We start from the raw sequence: 20,899 nt of genomic DNA on the forward strand, positions 1-20,899 counted from the left end.
AGGTAGAACGGTCTTGCTTGTTTATTTATTTACATTACTAACAAAAATGGCTTGAGGCAAGAATAGGTTGTGGCAAAAGCATAAAATGTTAAATATATTCACTCATCAAGTCTTTGAATTAAAGCTGCAAAGCAAAAATACCAAACAATGTTGCAGTTCCAGTTTGTGTTTATTTCCAGTAAGTTAAGTTGCAAACATACAATTGTCTTTTAAATACAGTCATTCAAACAAAACAAGGTAAAAACAAGGTCTTGTTTGTGTCATTAAGTTTTGTTATGAAGTTTATTGTGAACCAATAAAATTGTTATTTGCAAATCTAAAACTTTTCTACCTACCCCACTGTATCAAATGTTGGTATGCGTTCGGTTTAATTTTTAGCAAATATATACAAAAGCTGAAACAGCAACAAGGTCAGCTTTATAATAAACTGAAATAGTGTATCCATGTGGCAAAGTGGTGAATACGTGCAGGTGAATGCAGTGCAGAGTGGACTAATGACACAGATGAATGATTTACAGGTGCAAGGGTGTTTATTAAATTATTGTAATGTCCAGAGCCTTATAGCAAACCTGCAAATAATAATATTGTTGGAAGTGGTACAGCGGTGTGTATCACTTCTGATTATAATCCCACGGGTTTGACCCGTAACCCAAAGTCCGATTCCTTCACCCACACAAAACACAAAACACAGACACAATTCCGACAGTGCGTGATTTTAGTGCTAGTGATTCAAAGGACAGTTCCTGTAGTATAAAAGGTGAGTGGTGATGTCTGGGTTTTACACTGGCCTGTGGCTGCAGCTCCGGATAGTGCTCAGTATTCTTAATGAGAAACGACACACAAGACAAACAGTGTTATTACACAGACAAAGCAGAACACTCACGGTTTTTGATACACACAATACGTGCTCCTTCTAGGTCATTTGGCTTAACCATATGCAAAGAAACAAATCACTGAAGCTATGCCCCCCTATTTATACCCTCGCCCATGACCCCTAGGTTAACGAGGGCATCTGCTCCTCCAATCCTCAGATGCCACGCCATCTACCGTCCGGGTCAGTGAGCTTGGGTGCCGTAGTTCCACCCCTTTCCTAAATAGCTGTCTTCAAAGCTTCATTCAATCTCTGTCACAATCCATAAACAAAATTGTGACGGCTACCATGGGACATACAATTAAATACAAAGATGTGATAGCCACCGTGGCAAAGTGCCTGCCCCTGTGTGTATTTTGTGTGTTAATGTTGGTGTATAGTCATTGGTACACGGGATATAAACGGGTCTGTGTAACACGAGTGTTTAAAATGTATATTTGTATTTAGGCACAAGGACTGCACAGCACTTCACGTGCAAGTAAAGAGTAATAATATGTGAGCACGGGGAATTGCACTTTATTAATTCACGTGCAGTTGTACCGCGACTCCAATTGAATGATTGATTAGCAATCGAGTCTCGGTACAGCTGCATAAAAGCAGCATGTTTTCACTCACTCGGGGTTGTGTGTTCGGTGAGTGGGGAACGGGATTGGAGAGGGAGGTATTTGTAATAATAATAATAGCAATAATAGTTTAAAATATCAGCTCACCGTGTTTGTCTGTATAGTCCTTTTTGTTTGTCTGTTTATTTTGGCCTCACGTGCTGTGTGCTTTTTTTTTTTTTTACAACCTTTTTATTTACTGTCTGTTCATTCATTAAATGCTGAGCGCAAGCAAGCGCTCAGCTTCCCCAAAACTCCACCGCTCTGTTGTTTATTTCCTGGTTTCTGGTCTGACGTCCCCCACTCCAGCCGTGTTGCCATCGTGGGATTACCAGCGCCTCCTAGACACAGACCAGAGCAGGGACCGCAGGGAAAAAAAAAAAAAAAAAAAATAATAATAATAAAGAAATGGGGAGAAGAAGTGGGAGAGGAAAACGGCAGCAATGTTTGCAGGATGAAGAGGACAAACTAGAGCCCAGGAGGGAGGAGACAGAGCCTTTCCCGTCCTCTGAGGAGATGCTGGACTGGGTGTCGGACCCGGAGTGTAGCGGGGAGGACCTCCCACTGGTTGTTGACCTGCTGGGCCAGAGATGGCGAACGTCGGGAACGCTGGGAACAACATATCTACCCAGTGCCCTTCGTGAACCCGGCAGCTGTGGTGATCAACTACTTGGCTGCAGATATGGGACTGCCCCAACAGGTTGCATTCCAAGTGGGAACCACGCCTACCTGCATCCTCCTTGGGCTGAAGGGAGACGACTTGCAGCTCCTATCTCCACCAGCAGAGGCAGAGTGTCTGCTGGTTTTGCCTCCATAGCCAGAGGGAGAGGAGCCGTCTCCAACGCCAGAGGGAGAGGTCCCACTACTGTCTCCAGAGCAGGAGGGAGAGCTGCACCAGTCCCCTGCAAGTGAGGGAGAGCCGCACCAGTCCCGTGCAAGTGAGGGAGAGCCGCACCAGTCCCTTGTAATAAGGGTAGACTACACGCCGCTCCCACCTCCGCCGCCAGGAGACTACACACCGTTCCCACCTCCATCACCAGGAGACTACACGCCACTCCCACCTCTGTCTGCAGGAGACTACACGCCTCCGCCACCTCCGTCGGCAGGAGACTACACGCCTCCATCGGCTGGAGCAGAGCAGTAGGAGCTGCCTCTGCCTCCTCCACCTCCACCTCCAGGAGCAGAACAACAGGAGCTGCCTCTGCCTCCGCAACCTCCACCAGCAGAGGGTGAATGTCTGCTGGGTCCCCGTCCACCAGCAGAGGGTGAATGCCTGCTGGGTCCCCGTCCACCAGCAGAGGGTGAATGCCTGTTGGGTCCCTTTCCACCAGCAGAGGATGAATGCCTGGTGGTATCACTTCCCCCACCATCACGAGGAGAGGAGCTGGAGCTGCCTCTGTCTCCATCACCATCAGGGGCAGAGGAGCAGGAGCTGCCTTTCCCTGCACCAGAAGGACCAGGAATAGATGCTGGCGGTCCTCAGCAGCCCTTGCATAGGCTGCTGAGGGAAGCACGGAGAAAAACCGCCCGGCCGCAGTGGCCGAGAAGAGGGCCAACACCCGCACCCCAACTTGTCCTGACTCCCTGTCTCGCTTCCCCCAAGGATGCCTTCCTCACACTGCCCAAGGATGCCACGTCTGCATCGCCTGGGGCTGCGTGTTGCTCCGCATCACCTGGGGTTGCCTATTTGGAGGAGCCGGCCTGGGTACAGTCGGCCTGGCCGCTACAGCTGTTGCGGTGGGAGGAGGACCTCCCACCGTGGCCGCCACCTATGGCCCATTGCTGCCCCTGTTCTTGGGCCGGGTCTATAAACCGGGACTTTGGGACAGAGGGGGAAGGTGGCCATTGAGGCCATGTGTGCTGCGCAAAGGGGGGGCATATATGGCATAGTGTCCCGCCCCTTTATGTCTGTTAGTGTTTTATGTTGTATGTAGTGTGTTAATGTTGGTGTTTATGTATAAAATACACGGGATATAAATATAGGTTACGAGCAGGATTGTTTAAAATATATATTTGTATTTAGGCATGAGGATTGCACAGCACTTCACGTGCAGGTAAAATAATATGTGAGCACGGGGAATTGCACTTTTATTAATTCACGTGCAGTTGTACTGAGACTCCAGTTGAATGACTGGTTAGCAATCGAGTCTCGGTACATCTGCATAAAAGCTGCATGTTTTCACATACTCGGGCTTGTGTGTTCGTGAGTGGAGAATGGGAGAGAGAAGGAGATATTATATTTACAATTGCTATTTCATGCTGGAAGCTCCAGCACGGTAGTTGGGGGTTTGTTGGGTTCGTCCACGTTTGTTTTGTCTGTCTGTTGGTTTGGCCAATGCGCCCTTTGTTTTGTGTGTTTAGTTTACATCTTTTTGTTTGTTATTATTACTTACAATAAAACTGGACGTAGCATCACAGATTCACCACCATACCTTTGTTGTTCTTCGTCATTCTTCTGTTCTGACGTCACCCCTGCAAAGCCATCCTGTTCAAAGGTTCCTTGGTACTCAGATGTATGTCCTCATCCTTTGATAGACTGGCTGGTGACAGAAAGCTGTTTATGAGGGACAGTCTCAACTAACTATGGACACTTGCTAAAACAAGCATGTAATACTCTGCCAGTTACAAAACTTTGGGAGCATGAAATGGAAAAGCTGGGCTTTTCTCCTGATTGACAATGTATGGAACAATATGTTTTTAGCTTCCAGGAACCCAGCTCACCAATTAATACACTTTAAACTTATCCATAAAGCATATACTACTCCATACTTACTGTTTAAAATGAAAAGGTCCCCTAGTCCGCTCTGTGCAGTTTGTCAGACTGGTGCAGTGGGGACATACCTACACACGTTTTGGAAATGTCCGATTGTGGCTGCGTTCTGGGACAGTGTAGCTCAAACTATTACTGAGTTGACGGAGGTTCAGATCATAAAAAATCTGTTTGTATTTCTATTGAATGATGATTCCTCCCTGGGCCTTTCTCTACACCAGAGCAGGATACTTCTGGCAGGGTTAACTGCAGCCAAGAAATCCATTTTAAGGCTTTGGATAGACCCTACTCCTCCTATGATTGCTACCTGACTCTTGGAAGAAACATTGTTTTTTTGGAATGCTCCACAGACAGGATTAATAAGGCACGTCTGACAACTATACAGGCATGGAGTGCAACTGCTGCCGATTTGGCTGTGCTGATGTTTAAATGGCATGGGCTTCCTTTCCATTACCATCATACTACTTCTATTTTTGGTATGTAATTTTATTTTTAGATAACAATATTGTAGTAACTTTTTCTTAGTTATTTTATTATTATTTTAAGCTGCAAGCACTGGCAATGTTGTAAATATTTTTTTTTTGTTTGTTTGTTTTGGGGTTTTTTGCTTTGTTTCTGTTATTAAAAATAAAAAACAATTTATCAAAAAAAATAAATAAAAGTATCTCACCAATGTGATGAGGCAATTAAAAAGGCAAATTGAATGTCAGGCTATATTGCAAAAAGCGTGGAATACAAGTCTAGAGAGGTTATTCTAATATTATGCAATGTTCTAGTTAAGAAAACTGTGTGCAGTTCTGGTCACCTCACTACAAAAAGACATCACTGCACTCGAGAAGGTATAGAGAAGGGCAACTAGGCTGATCCCAGGACTTAATGAGATGGGCTATGAAGACATATTAAAATAATTAAATCTCTTCAGCCTAGAAAAAAGAAGGGAAAGAGTGGACTTGATTGAATTCTTTAAATTCATAAATGGTATAGATAAAGTTAACCCAAGACACTACTTCAAATTTAACATAGAGAGACGAACAAGAGGGCATAAGTGGAAGCTGAGTAAAACGTAAATAAAAAGTTACCATTACTTTTATCCTTTTGCATATTTTACAAACAGTTCACCAACCATGTTCACTTTTGTGTAAGTAGAAGGTTTTTTTTAGTATAGAGGTATCATTTAGGCTATTGAAAATATTCACGACGCAACATGTTCCACTGCTGGATACTGACATCTGAAGGCTACCAGACCACAGATGGAATTCTGAACCAACTGCATTACACATGAAATATTGAGTAAAACATTTGTATTCATTTGCAACAAAAACTAGTGTTGCATAAAAACATTAAAAAAAAACCTAACAAAAAAAATCTATTTTCTAATAGCAATAAGAGAGGTTTACTGTCTGTTTGAAAATGTTTCAGTAGCATCAGCCAATCAGGTTTAAGGTCTGGTGGGCTTCTATCAGATGATAGATGCCCGCTGGAATGTCGCCACATCAACTTCAGTTTGCGTTACCTGCTGGTGAACAGATGTGTTTCAGTTAAAATCTTTGAAATTCCAGTTTCTAGCCATGTAACACCCTCTGTCATTCCAAACATGCAATGTCCGGTAAAACAAATTGAACATCGCAGCAGCCTCAATTGTGTTGCAAAGTCTACCAGAGGATTTTGTGTCACTAAAATCAATGGCACACATACAGGTAAAAGGGGGTTAACAGTAGTGTCTTCCAATAGAGGTGACTAATACGGAAAAATGCAAATTGATCATTTTAGCTTTGTTGTCCTTCTGCAGGTATGAATGCAAAAAACAGTGCAGTAATATTTGCTGTCTTTGCAGGGGAAAAACAAGGTGCGGCGAGTCAAAACGATTTATGACTGCCAAGCTGACAACGATGATGAGCTTACATTTCTGGAGGGTGAGGTGATTATTGTTACTGGTGAAGAGGATCAAGAGTGGTGGGTGAGTGTCCTCGTGAAGCTACTAACATTTAGCTGTGTCAGATTTGCACGTTCTCTCTCTCTCTCTCTCTCTCTCTCTCTCTCTCTCTCTCTCTCTCTCTCTCTCTCTCTCTCTCTCTCTATCTCTATATATATATATATATATATATATATATATATATATATATATATATATATATATACACACACACACACACACACACACACACACACACACACACACACACACACACACACAGTGCCTTGAAAAAGTATTTGGCCGCCATCCCTTTTTTCACATTTAAGAGTCTCAGATTCAGAATTTGAAATCGATTAAATTAGGATTTTTTCCAACTGATCTACAAAGCCTTGAGCACCATGTCAAATCAAAAGAAAAATTCCAAAAGCATTCAACAATTTACTAAAAATGAAAAATGGAAATGATCAGATTGAAAAAGTATTCATACCCTTTGTAATTGTAAGCCTTAATTTGCTCAGGTGCAATATATTCCCTCAAAAAGTCACACAATTTGTTGATGGACTCCAACTGTGTAAGAAATTAGTGGATCACGTGTTTTAAATTAATCTGTGAGGATAAATACTGCTCTCTCTGTATGGTCCCATACTAATCTGTGAGGATAAATACCGCTCTCTCTGTATGGTCCCACAGTATGGTGGTGACTTTCAAAAGAAAGAATAAAAATGAAGACGAAAGAGCATTCTAAGCAAGTCAGTGATGTGATTATAGAGAAGCACAAATCTGGGGAAGGGTACAAAACCATTTCAAAAGCATTGAACATCCCTCGGAGCTCAGTGCAGTCCATCATAAGTGGGGAAAAATACAAAACTACCACTACACTGCCTAGATCAGGCCGTCCCTCTAAAGTTATTTGCCGGACAAGAAGGGCACTTATTAGGGAAGCTACTGTGAGGCCAATTGTGACTCTGAATGAGTTACAGAAGTCAATGGCTGCGATGGACGATGATGTTCATGGATCAACAATCTCCAAGGCATTCCAGAAAAAGGGCCTTATGGGAGAGTGGCAAGGAAGAAACCCTGGCTGAAAAAAAAAAACATATCCTTGCCTGCAAAGAGTTCGCAAAACATCACCTAGAAGATACTGCAGTTATGTGGCAGTACATGTGGTCTGATGAGACTAAAGTGGAACTTTTTGGCCTGTTCGCTAAGCGGTATGTGTGGCACAAATCAAACACTGCACTCCAGCCAGGTAACACCATCCCCACCGTGAAGTATGGCGGTGGAAGCATCATGTTATGGGGATGCTTTTCAGCAGCAGCGATTGGCAGTATTTTCAGAATTGATGGGAGGATGAATGGCGCACAGCACAGAGAAATCCTGGATAAAAACCTGTGCCCCTCTGTAAAAAAACTCAAACTGCGGAAGAAGTTTGTCTTTCAACAGGACAATGATCCAAAGCACAGTGCCAGAGCAACACTGGAGTGGCTTAAAATGAAGAAAATAGATGTCCTTCAGTGGCCCAGTCAGAGTCCTGACCTTAATCCCATTGAAAATCTGTGGCAAGACCTCAAAATTGTTGTCCATCACCGTTCCCCAACTGACTTGACACAGCTTGAGCAATTTTGCAAGGAGGAATGGGCAAATATTGCTCCATCACGGTGTGCAAAGTTAATAGAGACTTATCTGAAAAGACTACTGGCTGTAATAGCAGCCAGAGGTGGTTAAAGCAAGTATAGACCCAGAGGAATGAATTCTTAAAAATGATGAAACATTTCAGTTTTTTAATTTTTATTATTTTATTGTTTACTATTTTCTTTCTTTTTGGGTGGATTCTGAAGAAGAATGTGTGACTCAAATAAAAATTCCCAATCTAATGCATCAAAATCCCATGCTGTGAAACTCTTAAATGTGAAAAAAGGGATGGGGGCCAAATACTTTTTCAAGGCACTGTATATATATATATATATATATATATATATTATATATTATATATATATATATCTATATATATATAGATATATATATATAATTTCGGAAAAGTTCTTTTTCAACCAGATTTTCACATATTTCAAACCTAAAATGTTATTAGATCTTAATCTAAGTCCTAATAATAGATAAAGATAACCTGATTAAACAAATGACACAAAAACATGATACTTTTCAATATCCATGTGTCTCTCACATCAGTTTTGAGAAATGTTGACCCATTTCTCCTTACTGAACTGCTTCAACTCGGTGACATTTGAGGTCTTCCTTGCATGGATTTCAGGTCCTGCCACAACATTTCGATGGGGTTTAGGTCCAGACTTTGACTTGGCCATTCTAAAACGCAGAATTTTTTCTTCTGCAGCCATTCTTTTGAAGATAAGCTTGTATGTTTAGGATATCTTGCTGCATGACCCACTTTCGGTTCAGCTTCAGTTCACAGACGGATGGCCTAACGTTCTCTTCTAGAATCTTCTTATACAATGCAGAATTCGTAGTTGTATCAATGATGACAAGCTGTCCAGGTCCTGAGGCAGCAAAGCAGCTCCAAACCATCACACTTTCACCACCATGCTTGACAGTTGGGATGAGTTTCTTCTGTTCGAATGCAGTGTTTGGTTTTTCGTCAAACATAACATTTCTCATTGACACCAAAAAGTTCTACCATTGACTCATCTGTATGGGGAACATTGTTCCAGAAGTCTTGTGGATCATCTATGTGCTCTTTGGTGAACTTCAGGTGGGCAGCAATGTTCTTTTTAGAGAGCAGTGGTTTCCTAATGGTTATCCTTCCATGAACTCCATTTTTGTTCAATCTTTTTGTGATAATTGAGTCACGAACACTCACATTTGCCAAGGCGAGAGCAGCCTGCAGATCCTAGGGATGTTTCTCTGGGGTTCTTTGTGACTTCCTTGATGATTTTCCGGTTTGTTCTTTGAGAGATTTTGGTAGGTCGACCGCTCCTGGGTAGAGTGATGTGGTCTTGAACTTTTTCCAATTGTAGACTATCTGTCTGACAGTGGATTGGTAGAGCCCCAAATCCTTAGACATGGTTTTATAACCCTTTCTAGACTGATGAGCATCAATAACTGTTTTTTTTTTTTTTTTTGATCATGGCATGACGTGCTTCCACACACTTGTATGGTGAAGCCATCTGATCTTTATATAGGATGGGGCCTCCCAAACTCACCCCTGAAGATCTGTCTAATTATTTTTAAACATCTGATTATAATTATCCCCTTAATTGAGCTGATAAAACCAGGGGTTCACTTACTTTTTCACATACCCTGAATCTTATTCACTCATTGTTTGTCTAATTCATACATCATTTTGTTTCAAAAGACAAGGAATTGGTTAATATAAACCCTATTGGATATTTAAGAAAAGACTGGTTTTGATTCAAGAAGGCTATCATGGTAAAACAATGGAATTTCCATAATTATCATTGGGGTTCACAAACTTTTTTTCTCAGCACTGTGGGTGTGAGTATATATATATATATATATATATATATATATATATATATATATATATATATATATATATATATACACACACACACACACACACATTCACTACCGGTCAAAAGTTTTAGAACACCTCCATTTTCCCTTTTTTATTGAAATTTACGCAGTTTAATGTCTCGGTGTATTCTGAAATTAATGCATAGAACAAATAAACAATTGGAGATAAAAAAAAGAAATCATGGAATCGTTTTGTTTAACAAAATTTAATCTAAATGTTTGACTCATCAAAGTAGCCACCTTTTGCAGATATAACAGCCGAACACACTTGTGGCATTCTTTCTACAATGGAAATCAAATATTGTTTGGAAAGTTCTTCCCAACACTGTTGCAGAAGTTCCCACAAATGTGTTGCACTTGTAGGTTGCTTTGCTTTCACCCTTCTGTCCAGTTCATCCCAAACCAGCTCGATGGGGTTTAAGTCTGGAGACTGTGCTGGCCATTCCATGATTTGAAGCCTACCATCTTGTTCTTTTCTTCTAAGGTAGTTCTGACATAGCCTGGAGGTATGTTTTGGGTCATTATCTTGCTGTAGGATGAACCCCTGACCAACTAGACGTATAGCAGAGGGTATTGCATGGCGCTGCAAAATGCTATGGTAGCCATTTTGGTTCAGGGTGCCACTCACTTTGTGCAAGTTGCCGACTCTGGATCCAGCAAAAGAGCCCCCAGACCATCACGCTTCCTCCTCCATGTTTGACAGTTGGTGTCACACACTGAGGAACCATCCTTTCGCCTACTCGACGGTGTACAAAAACCCTGCGTGATGAACCGAAGATTTCAAATTTTGATTCATCGGTCCATAAGACCTTCTTCCATCTTCAGTAGTCCACTGGCGGTGCTTCATGGCTCAGGCAAGCCTCTTTTTCTTATTTTGCCATCTTAGCAATGGCTTTCTTACTGCCACTCAACTTGTCAAACCTGCAGCTCAAAGTCTTCTCTTCACAGTTGAAACTGAGACTTGCTTACTTCGACCAGTGTTAAGCTGTGCTTGAAGGTGTTGTCCTGTGAGCCGCCTATCACGCAAGCTGTTGACTCTCAGAAACTTGTCTTCTGATTCTGTTGTGGCTTTGGGTCTGCCAGACCTCTTCCTGTCAGAGTTTCCTCCAGTTTCCAAGTGCCTTTTGATGGTGTAGGAAACTGTACTCACTGACACCTTGGCTTTCTTTGCAATTTCTCTAAAGGAAAGACCTACACTTTTAAGGGTTATAATGGTCTGTCTGTCTTCCTTTGTTAATTGCCTTTTTCTCGCCATTATGATAGCAATGTACTACTTCCTGAAGTACAATACTGTCCAAATAATGCTTAAGAGGGTGTAGTAACACAGTCTGTTCCAACACTGCTTTTATACAGACAGAGGGTTTGTAAGTAATCAACAAAAGTTGGGACACCTGTAGGAATTGTTAGCATCAACTTTCAAGGCTTAATTTACTTCCATTGCTGCAGAACAGCTGTAAGTTGTTAACCCATTACTTGTTCCCTGAAAAAGGCCTTTCTGTATAACTCTGAAATGTACATTATTTTTCAGTTTTTTGTAACCTAAACTTTTTTTTTTTTTAACCTCTGGCAGTTTACCGCTTACCTTTGTACCATTTCAGGTTATTCACTGGACTTGAACTGCTTAAATTTCAATAAAAACTGTTCTGAAACTTTTGACCGGTACTGTGTGTGTGTGTGTGTGTGTGTGTGTGTATATATATATATATACATACACACACATACATACACACACACACACACACACACACACACACACACACACGCTAAGCACACTCTTAAACTCAGGGGAGATGTTCGCACTAGGGGTTGCAGCGTATCCAGATGACTTTTAAACAATCAAGGAAATCACACAGACTCATTTAATTTGAAGTTTTAACGAATCAGAGTAGTAATAGTACTCCTTTGGTTTGTTAAATGCTTAAAAATGGATTGAGTAGTTACAGACTACTTCGAATCCCAGCTGACAGGCAGTCTGGGCATTTCCAATGCCTTTACAGGTTTAACAGCATTAGTACTTCAATACAGTAATATGAATTGCTTACCTTCCATTATATGAAAATGTAGTGTAGGATATATTGAAAAATAAGAATTGTCTTCAAAAGGCAGAGACTTAACGTCGACCAAACAGCAATCCGTTTTTCAGAGGTCCTCAGAGCATGGACCACACAGCTTGTGGTTAGCAAATATATCACGCGATACTTGACTGGGGTTTTACCTTGGTTTTTATAAGATTTTCCCTCCATTGAATACACCAGGAGCCAATTAAATCTGATCAACAGTCTGCCTTGACAGTTCCTATTTTTGAGTTAATGATATTTTCTAGAAAGATCCGGTCAACTCTGTTTTCAAAATTTACTCAATGTGAGCTCATGGTTCACTATCTTCCACCCCTCCTTTCACTAAAAAAGGTGAACTGGAGTTCACAGGGTCCTTGCTACCAAATACAATACAGTTATATGTGAATATATGAGAGATGTTTCTAATATGTAACACCAGATCTATTTAATTCCATTAACCTCTTAGCCGCATATTATGTTACCTTTTCAGTGTGTTGTCAATGGGTCAGTTTAACTTCATATACAAATGTGTGTTAACCAAGTGTAGAACAAATTACTGTAGGGGTTCATCACAAGCCTTTGAGTAAGCATACAGTGGTCAGTCAGTTATTTCCTTTTAAATTTAAGCTATAATGAAACATATATTAAAATGTACCATGCTTCTTGGACCAAGCCTGACCTCTCTCTTTGTTTCAAAAAAATTGCCTGCACAAGCAGTTTTCCGGCACCCTGTTTACTTGCCAAGGCTAGTGTTTTAATTAATATGAAACTCCACTGTAAGAACTTTTCCAAATTCACCGCATGAAGTGATTTCTTGGCCGATTCAAGAGATGCCTGGACCGGTATCTTTTCAGCTAATACAAAAAAAAAAATAATGCTTACTCCTATTTTTAATAAACTCAGATACATACTCCTATCTTTCTTGAAGCACCATTCATTGGTTATCGTTCAAGGTTGGCAAATCCCGCTTTTAAGAGCCAACACCGAATCCTGCTTTAATGTGCCAAAGACCAATTCTTATCTTCTGAAGGTCTAACGCCATTCCAGAATGGTACTGTGTGTCTGAGACAAGTATCTACAGAAAAACTGTAGAGCTTAAAATTATTTTTCACATTCAAACTCTGTAAACAAGTACCTCTGTTATTACTGCAGTAAAATCTTTATATAAACTAAACATATATATATATTCTTTGGTTTAATTGATATTGCAATGTCTAATGGACTTTTTGTTTATTTGGAAAAACTGAACTAATTCTTAAACTGATTAAATTAAATGAACATTATTTCAAATGTGTCTTAATATGTTTACCATATTGTCAACACCATGTTTCTGTTATAATAAACTTTTAATATGTTCTTTCAACAATTTATTTACAAATTAGATACTTCGATAATTTTATTTCACTCCATTGATCTGTTATGAAGTAATTTAAGCTTTCAATGGACAGTCCAGTTATTTACAACTAAATACAGTCTACTGTTAACATATTAGAATGTAATAGTTTTATAGTGACTGAACTAAGTCTGATCTTCTTCACTGTTCATACAAAATCCAGTTAAAGCAGGTTTTAAGACAACCTCTGCTTTTTGCCAATGTTGGGGTTGATTAATATGAAACACTATTGTAAGCATTTTTCAATACTCATTATTTCAAACCAATATCTACCTTAACATATTAATTCCATTACCATCTCTTCCTGCCAGGTTCTAATTCATTTATGTTATATAGTGGTTTGCAGAAGTATTCACCCCCCTGCAAAGTTTTCACATTTTGTGTGCTCCTGAGTGTACTCCATGACGCTTTCAAATTAGACTTTACATGTAGAATCTACACAAACTACTCCACATTGATAAAGATAAAAAAAAAATGCATATAGAATACTAGAATTGCCAGCAACTATAAGGCTTCTAAAGGCACTAGCGAAGTGTTAGAATATGTGTTCCATAGTAAACATGGCCCATTCTGCACTATCTAATGAGTAACAAGCCATTTCACCATTTGGAAAGGTCAGAGGTCACAGGCTAACATTATTTTATAGAATAAACATGGGCTGCTATAAATGTTCCATAGGGCCATAGTTACTATCTGCATTCTATAAGGAGTTAAAATCAAGTTTTGCATTTGAACTTTAGTAGGTCTTCAAAACTCAACGATCACGGATTTTGAGGTTCATTATTGTTATAGTCGACGGTTGTGATTCCCTTTGACGAGCTTGGTAAAAAGTCCCCGTCGATCGGTAATCGGTAACCGAACATTTCAATACAACATACCTCTACAAGTTCAAGAACCGTAAAAAAGTTATTGTTGACTAAAAAGGTAGGTAACCAGTTCGGTGACTGACAAAGGGCCTATTTTGGTATCCCAAGTAGCTATTGATTCCCAAAGTCTTTCATCATGCACTGCTCTTACGTTATCCCGGGTGTCAACGATCAGAATCATTACATGATTGCTTTTGTGAATGTTCTAAACTCCCTGTTCTGAATGTGACCCCTGGTCCTTGTTTCTTTTTTCAGGCTGAAAAAGTCCCTTGGGTCTACACTGTCAATACCTTTTAGAATTTTGAATGCTTGAATTAGGTCGCCACGTAGTCTTCTTTGTTCAAGACTGAACAGAATCAATTCTTTTAGCCTGTCTGAATATGACATGCCTTTTAAGCCCGGAATAATTCTGGTCGCTCTTCTTTGCACTCTTTCTAGAGCAGCAATATCTTTTTTATAGCGAGGTGACCAGAACTGAACACAATATTCAAGATGAGGTCTTACTAGTGCATTGTACAGTTTTAACATTACTTCCCTTGATTTAAATTCAACACTTTTCACAATGTATCCGAGCATCTTGTTAGCCTTTTTTATAGCTTCCCCACATTGTCTAGATGAAGACATTTCTGAGTCAACAAAAACTCCTAGGTCTTTTTCATAGATTCCTTCTCCAATTTCAATATCTCCCATATGATATTTATAATGTACATTTTTATTTTCCTGCGTGCAGTACCTTACACTTTTCTCTATTAAATGTCATTTGCCATGTGTCTGCCCAGTTCTGAATCTTGTCTAGATCATTTTGAATGACCTTTGCTGCTGCAACAGTGTTTGCCACTCCTCCTACTTTTGTGTCGTCTGCAAATTTAACAAGTTTGCTTACTATACCAGAATCTAAATCATTAATGTAGATTAGGAAAGCAGAGGACCTAATACTGATCCCTGTGGTACACCGCTGGCTACCACACTCCATTCTGAGGTTTTTCCTCTAATCAGTACTTTCTGTTTTCTACATGTTAACCACTCCCTAATCCATGCACATGTGTTTCCTTGAATCCCAACTGCGTTCAGTTTGAGAATTAATCTTTTGTGCGGGACTTTGTCAAAAGCTTTCTGGAAATCTAAATAAACCATGACATATGCTTTGCAATTATCCATTATCGATGTTGCATCCTCAAAAAAATCAAGCAAGTTAGTTAGGCACGATCTCCCTTTCCTAAAACCATGTTGACTGTCTCCCAGTACCCTGTTACCATATAGGTAATTTTCCATTTTGGATCTTATTATAGTTTCCATAAGTTTGCATATAATAGAAGTCAGGCTTACTGGTTTGTAGTTACCTGGTTCAGTTTTGTTTCCCTTTTTGTGGATCGGTATTACGTTTGCAATTTTCCAGTCTGTCGGTACCACCCCTGTGTCAAGAGACTGCTGCATGATCTTGGTTAGCGGTTTGTAAATAACTTCTTTAATTTCTTTGAGTACTACTGGGAGGATCTCATCCGGCCCAGGGGATTTGTTTATTTTAAGAGATCCTAGTCCCTTTAACACTTCTGCCTCAGTTATGCTAAAGTTATTTAAAACTGGATAGGAACATGGATGACATGTGGGGCATGTTGTCAGTATCTTCCTTTGTAAAAACTTGTGAAAAGTAATCATTTAACATATTTGCTATTTTTTTTTCTTCTACGATTTTGCCATTTGTATCTCTTAAACATTTAATTCCTCTTTGAATGTTCTCTTGCTGTTGTAATATTGGAAAAACATTTTGGAATTGGTTTTAGCTCCCTTAGCAATGTTCATTTCTATTTCTCTCTTGTCCTTTCTAACTTCCTTTTTGACTTGCATTTGCAGTTCTGTGTACTCTTTCTGTGTACTTTCTTTTTGGTCCTTTTTTAATGCTCTGTAAAGTGCCTTTTTTCGCTGAATATTTTTTTTTTTTTTTTTTTTAATTGCCCTCCATAAGTATTGGGACAGTGAAGTCAAAATTGCTATTTTTGCTGTACACTCAAACAATATGACAATACGAGTAAGATATGAATATGAGGCAAAAGTACAGAATGTCACCTTTTATTTCTGGCATTTTCAATACATACATGTTTTACAAACTAAGAATAACAGCACTTTTAGAGTTCCATCCCCCCATGTTATGTGAACATAAGTGTTGGGACAATTCAAGTTAAAGCAAATATAAGAAGTATAAAAGTATTAAATCGCAAATCCCTTGCATCCAATAACAGCAGCGAGTCTGAAACCCATTGACATCGCCAAATGTTTTGCCTTCCCATCACTTTGATAAAGGTTAATCTTTGTCTCATCTGTCCATAAAATTCCAGAACTGTTCCAGAACTGTACTGGCTCATCTCTATACTTTTTAGCAAATTCTAATCTGGCCTTTCTGTTTTTGGTGCTGAACAGGGATTTGCATCTTGCAGTGTAGCTTTTGTAATTCTGCTGCCGACGTCTTCTGCGAACAGTAGATTGTGACACTTTCACCACAGCATTCTGGAGGTTGTTGGTGATTTCACTGACACTTGTTTGAGGGTATTTTTTCACAGCTCTGGTCATTGCTCTGTCATCAACTGCTGTTGTTTTCCTTGGCCGACCTGGTCGTTCCCGATTGCTGAAGACCCCAGTGGTTTCTTTCTTTATCAGGACATTCCAAACTGTTGATTTGTCTATGCCCAACTTTTATGCTATGGTTCTAATTGAGTTCCTTTTTTAGTTTTAGCGTCTAAATTGCTTGCTTTTCTTTCATAGACAGCTTCCTAGTCTTCATGTTGGATTATGCATACTGATACCAAACACAGACTCCAAAGGCAAAAGCAAAGGATAGAACAGAGACTACACATTCGCAGCTCTTGTGTGAACAATCAATGCAACAGGAAACACCTGATCAATTAGAAACACCTGTGAGCTAAATGTCCCAATACTCACATAAAATGGGGGAATGGAACTCTGAAAGTGCTGTTATTCTTAGCTGGTAAAACATATGTGTGTTGAAACAGCCAGAAATGAAAAGTGACATTCTGTACTTTGCCTCATATTTTAATCATATTTTCATATTTCTTGAGTGTACAACAAAAATAGCAACTTTGACTTCTTTGTCCCAATACTTATGGAGGGTAAGGACATAAGAACATAAGAAAGTTTACAAACGAGAGGAAGCCGTTCGGCCCATCTTGCTCATTTGGTTGTTAGTAGCTTATTGATCCCAGAATCTCATCAAGCAGCTTCTTGAAGGATCCCAGGGTGTCAGCTTCAACAACATTACTGGGGAGTTGATTCCAGACCCTCACAATTCTCTGTGTAAAAAAGTGCCTCCTGTATATGTGTTCCATTGTAACAGGGGCATGATCTGCATTCTATAAGGAGTTATCAATTACTTTCGCTTTTGACTTCTGATGTCATAAAAATGGCCACCCTAAACAAAAACTTTCTTTGAATAACTTTTAAAGATTGACCATTACTAAACATGTACAGCAAGTGTCAGAGCTCTAGCATAAGTGTTTTCAGAGGAGGAGAGTTTTGAAAAAGACAAATTTTGCAAAAATCCAACATGGCTGCCAAACCTTGTGACCTACGTGCTCCGAGTCTCTGCATGCAACAGTTTTCATTTTATGGGCTTTTAAAGATTTACCATTGTGGCAGAAGGAAGGAAAATAATAATCTTTTTAAGAACAATAGGCTTCCAGCCATTCTGCTTGGAAGCCTAATAAGAGTTACAGAGAAAAACAGATTAATTTCAGTTGCATAACTTTGCTACTACAGTCCTAAATCAGCTTAGATGCAAATGATTTGTTTGAAAGGTCACAAAATTAGTGAAATGGTTTCAGCCTGTGTGAACTCAAAGTGGTTTAACTTGTAGATAATTCCCTTCAGGTATATAAAGCCTTTCAAGCTGCAACTCACATAGTAATCCAACAAAGCAACCATGAAGACCAAGGAGCTTTCGAAACAAGTCAGGGATAAAGTGGTAGAGGCACAGAGCAGGAGAAGGGTACAAGAAAATTTCAAAAGGTGCAGATTATCCCTCTCAGTACAGTGAAGTCCATCATTAAGAAGTGGAAGATGCATCAGGGCGACCACAGCAGGTACTGCAGTTCGGACAGAGAGCATGTGCACATGACGCATGGCTCAGGTCTCGCCGTGTCGTAAATGCTGTATCAATGTTGTAAAGTCAAAGCAGGGAAATAATGAAATTATTTTTTACTGGCAGATGGTAGCAGTCCCTAAGAAATGTACTTGACAGACCAGGTCATCTGTATATACACACAGCTGAGAGTAGCTGTGTAGCTACAGAGAATAAAACGAGGAGATTATTTATTGCATTGTATACCTGGACGACTTATCCACCCAGCTGAAATGTTAAAAATGCTCTCTTTTTTTGCAGATTTTTCATTCTCATTCACTTTGTCACAATCCTTTACAAAGAACATAGATTTATTGTTAAACATTAATTTAGCAAATACATTTGTATATTTTGTTTAATTTGTAACTTTAAAACGTTAGGTTATTATCATAACCCTGGTTCCCTGAAATAGGAATATTAACCATTACAAAATGGGTGTTTCCCTTTAAGACAACCTTGATTTAGTCTTTTCAAATAACGAAGACAGAATAACTAAAACAGAGGTCAGAGAACCACTAGCAAACTCAGACCACAACATGGTCTCATTTTAAATGCTTTTTAAAACCCCAAAAGTAATGACTAAAGCTAAGGTTTACAATTGTATAAAAGCAAACTATGAAGGTATGAAACAGATACTAACAGAAGAAGATTGGAGTAAAATAGAGAAAACATCCACAGAAGAAGGGTGGCTGTTCTTCGAAATGTAGTACTAGAGGCGCAAAACAATTACATCCCTAAAATAGACAAATCTAAATATAAAACTAAATTGCCTAAATGGTTTAATAGATCAATTAAAGGAAAAATATTCAGTGAAAAAAGGCACTTTACAGAGCGTTAAAAAGGGACCAAAAAGAAAGTACGCAGAAAAGAGTACACCGAACTACCAATGCAAGTCAAAAAGGAAGTTAGAAAGGCCAAGAGAGAAATAGAAATGAACATTGCTAAGGGGGCTAAAACCAATTCCAAATGTTTTTCCAATATTACAGCAGCAAGCGAACATTCAAAGAGGAGATTAAATGTTTAAGAGATACAAATGGCAAAATCGTAGATGAAGAAAAAAATATAGCAAATATTAAAATGATTACTTTTCACAAGTTTTTACAAAGGAGGATACGGACAACATGCCCCACATGTCATCCAGTTCCTATCCAGTTTTAAATAACTTTAGCATAACCGAGGCAGAAGTGTTAAAGGGACTAGGCGCTCTTAAAATAAACAAATCCCCTGGGCCGGATGAGATCCTTCCAATAGTACTCAAGGAAATGAAAGAAGTAATTTACAAACCGCTAACCAAGATCATGCAGCAGTCTCTTGACACAGGGGTGGTACCGACAGACTGGAAAATTGCAAACGTAATACCGATCCACAAAAAGGGAAACAAAACTGAACCAGGTAACTACAGACCAGTAAGCCTGACTTCTATTATATGCAAACTTATGGAAACTATAATAAGATCCAAAATGGAAAATTACTTATATGGTAACAGGGTTCTGGGAGACAGTCAACATGGTTTTAGGAAAGGGAGATCGTGTCTAACTAACTTGCTTGATTTTTTTGAGGATGCAACATCAATAAATGGATAATTGCAAAGCATATGACATGGTTTATTTAGATTTTCAGAAAGCTTTTGACAAAGTCCCGCACAAAAGATTAATTCTCAAACTGAACGCAGTTGGGATTAAAGGAAACACATGTACATGGATTAGGGAGTGGTTAACATGTAGAAAACAGAAAGTACTGATTAGAGGAAAAACCTCAGAATTGTGCTAACCAGTGGAGTACCACAGGGATCAGTATTAGGTCCTCTGCTATTCCTAATCTACATTAATGATTTAGATTCTGGTATAGTAAGCAAACTTGTTAAATTTGCAGATGACACAAAAATAGGAGTGGCAAACACTGTTGCAGTAGCAAAGGTCATTCAAAATGATCTGGGCAAGATTCGGAACTGGGCAGACACATGGCAAATGACATTTAATAGAGAAAAGTGTAAGGTACTGCACGCAGGAAATAAATGTGCATTATAAATAACATACGGGAGATACTGAAATTGGAGAAGGAATTTCTGAAAAAGACCTAGGAGTTTTTGTTGATTCAGAAATGTCTTCATCTAGATAATGTGGGGAAGCTATAAAGAAGGCCAACAAGATGCTCAGATACATTGTGAAAAGTGTTGAATTTAAATCAAGGGAAGTAACGTTAAAACTGTACAATGCATTAGTAAGACCTCATCTTGAATATTGTATTCAGTTCTGGTTACCTCGCTATAAAAAAGATATTGCTGCTCTAGAAAGAGTGCAAAGAAGAGCGACCAGAATTATTCCGGGTTTAAAAGGCATGTCATATGCAGACAGGCTAAAAGAATTGAATCTGTTTGAACAAAGAAGACTATGCGGCGACCTAATTCAAGCATTCAAAATTCTAAAAGGTATTGACAATGTTGACCCAAGGGACTTTTTCAACCTGAAAAAAGAAACAAGGACCAGGGGTCACAAATGGAGATTAGACAAAGGGGCATTCAGAACAGAAAATAGGAGGCACTTTTTTACACAGAGAATCGTGAGGGTCTGGAATCAACTCCCCAGTAATGTTGTTGAAGCTGACACCCTGGGATCCTTCAAGAAGCTGCTTGATGAGATTCTGGGATCAGTAAGCTACTAACAACCAGACGAGCAAGATGGGCCGAATGGCCTCCTCTCATTTGTAAACTTTATGTTCTTATGAACTGAAAACTACCAAAGATTTTCGCTAGAGCAGGGTGGCGCTGCTGAGGCTCTGCCCTGCAA

At 39.4% G+C, this 20,899-nt stretch overlaps 1 protein-coding gene across 5 annotated transcripts in view; it reads left to right on the top strand.

Annotated features, from left to right (window-relative positions):
- The window catches only part of LOC121313126 (arf-GAP with SH3 domain, ANK repeat and PH domain-containing protein 1-like), a 259,165-nt gene that overhangs the window by 222,117 nt on the left and 16,149 nt on the right, over positions 1–20,899 (top strand). For all 5 annotated transcript variants that reach the window (XM_041245320.1, XM_041245316.1, XM_041245315.1 and 2 more), the window contains one exon: positions 6,078–6,200. In XM_041245320.1, coding sequence (XP_041101254.1) covers positions 6,078–6,200 — 123 coding nt within the window. The remainder of the gene's footprint in view (positions 1–6,077; positions 6,201–20,899) is intronic.

Source organism: Polyodon spathula, chromosome 3 (genome assembly GCF_017654505.1).
Source record: "Polyodon spathula isolate WHYD16114869_AA chromosome 3, ASM1765450v1, whole genome shotgun sequence".
Classification (NCBI taxonomy): Eukaryota; Metazoa; Chordata; class Actinopteri; order Acipenseriformes; family Polyodontidae; genus Polyodon; species Polyodon spathula.